Source organism: Gopherus flavomarginatus, chromosome 11 (genome assembly GCF_025201925.1).
Source record: "Gopherus flavomarginatus isolate rGopFla2 chromosome 11, rGopFla2.mat.asm, whole genome shotgun sequence".
Taxonomy (NCBI): domain Eukaryota; kingdom Metazoa; phylum Chordata; order Testudines; family Testudinidae; genus Gopherus; species Gopherus flavomarginatus.
In genome coordinates, this window is record NC_066627.1 from 17,875,129 (window position 1) to 17,881,128 (window position 6,000).

At 42.3% G+C, this 6,000-nt stretch overlaps 1 protein-coding gene across 1 annotated transcript; it reads left to right on the forward strand.

Annotated features, from left to right (window-relative positions):
* Window positions 1-4,836: 4,836 nt before the first annotated feature.
* On the forward strand, window positions 4,837-5,784 carry LOC127031185 (olfactory receptor 4D2-like). Its single transcript, XM_050917947.1, has one exon. It carries the CDS (start codon window positions 4,837-4,839, stop codon window positions 5,782-5,784), a length of 948 nt encoding a protein of 315 aa, XP_050773904.1.
* The last annotated feature ends 216 nt before the right edge of the window (window positions 5,785-6,000 follow it).

Genomic DNA, 6,000 nt, shown 5'->3' on the forward strand with positions numbered 1-6,000 from the left:
TGAGTTACTCATGGTCACAGAGGATGGCCACGGCAGGGCAGAAATGAAATCCATCTCCCTTTAGCCTTTGGCAATAAACATGAGTGGGAAAAATCTATTTTTTACTGGTTTATTTATTTCATTTGTCATCAGAAAATTTCAAGCCAAATGACTTTTTTTCTTTAATTTTGAATCAAATTTTTCTTCTGTCGAAAGAAATGTCATGGTACAAAAAAAGGGGTTTTGCTGACATCAAAAGATTTAATGGGAAAATGTCATTTTTGATGAAAATTTGTGATGTTGCATGAAAAAAATTTCAAACTAGAATGAAACTTTTGCTTTCATCTGGATGCATGCAGTGGTGTTGTAGCCCTGTCGGTCCCAGGTTATGGACAAGACAAGGTCAGTCAGGTCATATTTTTATTGGACCAACTTTAAAAACTTTCAAAATAAAAATATTTTTTGTAAAATTTTAAAAGAAATTGTGATTCTTTTTTCTTTCCCAATGAGTTCTGTATTTTCAAAATTTAAGTACTAATGAGGCTGTTCTACACTGAAAAATATTAGGGGAAACTGGACACTTCTTCCTGAACAGTTCTACACTCCCTGTATATCCGAATTAGATTTTCAGATCCAAAAATGAGTGATAATTTTCTATAGACCTGTAAGACCTCCTGAACTAACACAGCTCTGAGAGAATAGCTGTAAGCTAGGTCAGACAGCAATAACTTAAAAAAAAACCAATGTCAATGTATTTTAGACCAGTTACACCTGTCTATAATGAATGAAGTCAACAGAAATATAAAAAATTAAAGGAATGATATTCAACGGTGGTGACAGAGAGTGAAGGGGGCGGGATGCACAGTGGTCAGCAAGGGCAGGATGTGAAGGGTACAGGGTTGCAGAGGAGCACTGGAGGCCAGGTGTGAAAGGGACGTGGTTGTAGAGGAGTGTCTGAGAGGAGAGACTGAAGGGTAACAGGAAGCCCAGTGTTTAAGATGAACAGAGTGCTGTAAGGATGCATCACTCTCTTTCCCTGACCTAATGACGATCCAGAGTCATCGTGAACGACTGTGAATTGCTACTATGCATTGCAATATATACCCTCTGGGCCTGGGTGACAGTGAGTATTGCTCTACAGCATGGTCAGTCATGTGGTCACCTGAGATGTGGGAGACCCAAATTCAAGGTACTGCTCTATTGGCTGTTAAATTATTTATATAAAAAAAGTTGAACAGCTTCTAGAGGAGAGACTGAGAAGAACTCAACCCAGTCAATCCCAAAGCCCAGTGTCAGGAGTGTTTTCCTGTAACAAGGGAGAACATACAGAATAAGAACATGAGTAAATAAGGAAGTGTTATTTACTCCTTCTCATAATACAAGAACTAGGTCACCCAATGAAATTAATAGGTAGCAGGTTTAAAACAAACAAAAGGAAGTATTTCTTCACACAACGCACAGTCAACAAGTGGAACTCCTTGCCAGAGGATGTTATGAAGGCCAAGACTGTAACAGGATTCAGAAAAGAACTAGATACGTTCATGGATGATAGGTTCATCAATGACTATTAGCCAGAATGGACAGGGATGGTGTCCCTAGGCTTTGTTTGCCAGAAACTGGGAGTGGGTGACAGATCACTTGATAATTACCTGTTCTGTTCATTCCCTCTGGGGCACCTCACATTGGCTGCTGTTGGAAGACAGGATACTGGGCTAGATGGACCTTTGGTATGACACAGTGTGGCCATTCTTATGTTCTTAGTCCCACATTCAGTTCCTTTATCATCATCAGGGGGGGACTGGGGAGGGGGATGAATACAGGTTTCTTTGGTGAACGCTCTAAACACTGGGTGAAGCTTATGAGGGAGCTCCCTACCCCTACAAGTTAGATCTCTATTCTATTCTATTCTATTCTATTCTATTCTATTCTAAGCACTAAAAAGGATCCCATCCCTGTTGTTGCTAAAGTGCCTGATAACACTAGGAAGAAGGATGTTCTAATTGAGGTGTTTAGATCCTGTTGACATTTTAATTCCCCAAGTGCCTGCTGAGCCTCATTACTGATGTTTCAGGTCTCTAATTGTATATTGGCTACTGAGTCCGAAAGCCAACTAACTTTGGACTTTGATCTTTTAATCTTAAGTCACCAAAATATTATCAGTCCTTTGGTACAGCTCTTGGACGATGTCTGTCAAATGAGCCATGAGGGACCCTGAAATACAATAACCCCCTGCTCTAATCCTGGAGACCGCTTCCTATCTAGAATTTGCATGGGGACCAAGAAGCCCTGTATTTTTTCTTCCCTGCTGTAACTCCTTCCTTGTCTCTCTCCATCTCAGTGCTGGGAACAAAACCCATCAGCCATGGGATTTCCTCTGCTTTGGAGATCAGTCAAAGGTCTAATTCTTCCACTGTGTCCTGAACAGCCTTCTTGTGCCATCTCAGCACCAGAGGGAATCTGCAAAGGCTCTAACATTGACATGGCTCATATCAACACACATAGAGACTGAAATGTGCCTTGGAGTTATTAAAGACTCCTTTTGTGGAAGAATCTCCAAATCTCCAAAGCAGCAACTTCCTTGATTGTGCCTATTAAAACCCAAGAGGATTTCAGGGACTCTGCTCCTAGCACCAGCCTTAGTGGGGGTCAATAAGCACATAAGGGGAAGATTTCTGGGGCTGTCTCCTCCTTGGAACTGGGTCTTCTTCCTCTGCTGGCCAGGACCGCAATGATCAGCTATGAGGTTTGACTGCCCCAGGCCATCCTTCGGAGGCAGCCAGCTCTGAGGTCACAGATACGGCAGGTCGTTCAAGGTATGGACTCTTGAATCAAACAACGTGCAATGTGATAGTAGGGGGAAGTATTGTTATTATGAGGAGGGCAGTTGCTCAGAGACCCCACTGATAAAGAAAAAACGACCTGGTTGGGGGGATAGTATTAAGCACTCACAAGTGAATACTTCTCTAAAGGGCTCTACAGATGTTACGTGGGGTTTCCAGAGGAGTCTAAGTGTGTTAGGAGGAAGAACAGATCACAGATGCTTTGCTGAGGTCTTCCTGTGCCTGGATCCCCCAGACCAGGTTTCTCCAATGGCAGGGCTTTAAGAGGCTTAGATTGGAAAGAGATGTCACGGGGGCAGGGTGGAGGTGTGAATGAAACTGAGAAAGAGCCCAGGAAAGTGTCCAGATGAGCAGATAAAGCCAGAGTGAGATTCTCACAGTGGGTTTCTTGCTTTTAGAAAAGCTGACATTTTTGTAGTTTTAGTCTGGGATTTCAAAGCTATTAGAATTTCAGTGGAAGCTAGGCATCTAACTCCCTTCGTCTCCATGGAAACTCCCAGCCTAAAGTGCCTGAAATGTTCAAATGTCTGACAGGGACAGTGTGCATCTTTGTCCCTTCAATTGGCTTCAGCAAGGACAGAGATTTATGGGACTCCTACAGCAGTGGTGGCCAGTTAGTTCAGCCAGTAGACACTCAGGCTTTTCCATCAAAATGTCTTCAGTTCAGTCCTTGGACATATACCCCTTAAACCTCCACACCTTAAAAGCTGCACCAACAGGGAGTCTCTAAGGTCTGCAGGATGGTGGTGGGCAATGCCCCTCTGCCAATTTCACTGCCTTTCCCCAGAGTTATCCACTACTTCCTCATTGTTCCTGAGTGCATCACAGAGTATTGACCCTCACAGCCCTCTTGCCAAGCTGGGGAGATGAAGAATTACATTTATTTTAGAAAGGGAAACTGAAGCACAGAGGCTGTGATTTTCAAAAGACACTGGAGTGGTTAGAAATCCACTGTTCTATGGGAAGATCAAGGGGAAATGGTCACATAACTCCCTTATTCACTTTGGAAAATCCCAGACAAGTCAGAGATGTGAGTTATCCATGGGCACAAAGATTGTCTGTGTCAGGACAGATATTGGACCTCGCTCCCAGAGGCTTACTCACAAAGCCATTCTTCCCCATGGCTCACAGCAGCATCCCACTCTCCTTTAACACCGGCTGATATTCTTTTACAGAAACAGACATGTAAATACATTTTGAATTTTTATATTTTCAAGTGGGTAAAAAAGCCATTTTTCTCGCCTTCTCACACTTTTTTTTCTCCCCTTCCTTCCACTGTCCCTATTTTTCCAAATAGCAAATTAAAAATGGGAGAGAAAATGCCTGGGAGGATATGGAAAACAGAAAACCAAAAAAAGAAATCTAGAATGTTTTTTTTTCAAAAGCTAAATCAAAATGAAAATTTCAGTATGAATGGAATTAAAATAAAAATTGGGCAGGAAAAGCAATGAAATGAACATTATCATTTTGTTTCATCTAAAAAAAAATCCCTGTGAAAAAAGTTTGAACCAAAAATATCAGTTTTTTCCCTTGAAAGATATTGCTGGAAATAACATCTTTTTCAAGGAGCTCTAGAGATTTTCCAAATTTTTAATGGTGGGTGAGCAAACCATGCCTCTACACCCCCAAGCTACCAATGCAGATCCCCAGTCAGTACTTTCCCTAGGAGTTGAAATTAGATCAAATTAGATCAAATTTACAGGGTTGGCTGGACTAAATTGACTACACAGTATGTAACTAATTGACTACTGCAGGTGGGATAGGAGAGTTCGGGGTGTGTGAGTAGAGAAATCTCTGGCTCTTAGGGTCTGCTGAAGCAAGAGACCCCTGCAGTGGGGCTGAGGGGATAGTATTTAATTTAGGAAAATACAGACCTAGCCAAACCCAAACCCAATGTCTTTCTTAGGATGCAGTTAAGAAGGAGTCAATATCAGTAATTTAAAGGTGGAAAAATTACAATAAATGTTTATTAATTATTATTGTCATTCAGTTTCCAGGTATATTTTAAGGACACCAAATGGAGCAGGAGAATATCACCACCACAGTGACAGATTTTGTCCTCTTGGGCCTCACCCAAAGTCCTGAGCTGCAGCGATTCCTCTTCATTGTCTTCTCCATAGTCTACCTGACAACCTGGGTTGGAAACTGCACCATCATCATCACCGTGATAACCGACCACCAGCTCCACACCCCTATGTACTTCCTGCTGGCCAACCTGGCTTTCATAGATATTAGTGACTCTACAGTCAGTGTGCCAAAGATGCTCTTGGGTCTCCTCTCCCAGCACAAAACCATCTCCTTCAATGAATGCATCCTCCAGATGTTCTTCTTCCACTTCATCGCCGGTGCTATGGTATTTTTACTTGTAGTGATGGCCGCCGATAGGTACGTGGCTATCCATAAACCATTGCAATATTTGACTATCATGAACTGGGGTATGTGCATGGGGCTAGTGGCAGGCACATGGCTGGGTGGATTGGCTCACTCTGCTATTCAAATTGGAATGGTCCTCCAGCTATCATTCTGTGGGCCGAACATCCTGGACAATTACTACTGCGATGTCCCACAAGTCGTGAAACTGGCCTGCACTGACACCTGCCTGTTTGAGCTGCTGATGGTCTCCCACAATGGGGTGATTGTCATAATTATCTTCATTCTCCTGCTCATTTCATACACCATCATCTTAGTCAAGATCAGGACACACCTTACGGAAGGGAAGCGCAAGGCTCTGTCCACCTGTGGAACCCAGATCATGGTAGTATGTTTAATATTTGTGCCCTGCATCTTCATCTATGCCCGTCCCTTCCGGAAATTCCCTATGGACAAGGTGGTCTCAGTCCTTTACACTATAATCCCCCCGATGCTGAACCCAATGATCTACACGCTGAGGAATGCCGAGATGAAGAAGGCTATCAGGAGACTGATGAGCAGAATGGTCTTCTCAGGGAGGAAAATAAGGATATAATTTTTAAAAATCATGATTTCCCAAATTATTATTTTTTCAGTTTTGTTATTAACACTGTACATGAACTTGTCATACGGTGTTAACAACTCTCAGTAGGCATCTGTGTTTCTTCCCTTTATAGGATCCATTGTGTTGGGTCAAGCTGTGATAATTTTCTGTGGGTTTATTTTGTTCAAATTCTAAAAAATATTATACATTAGAAAATGTGGATGACCC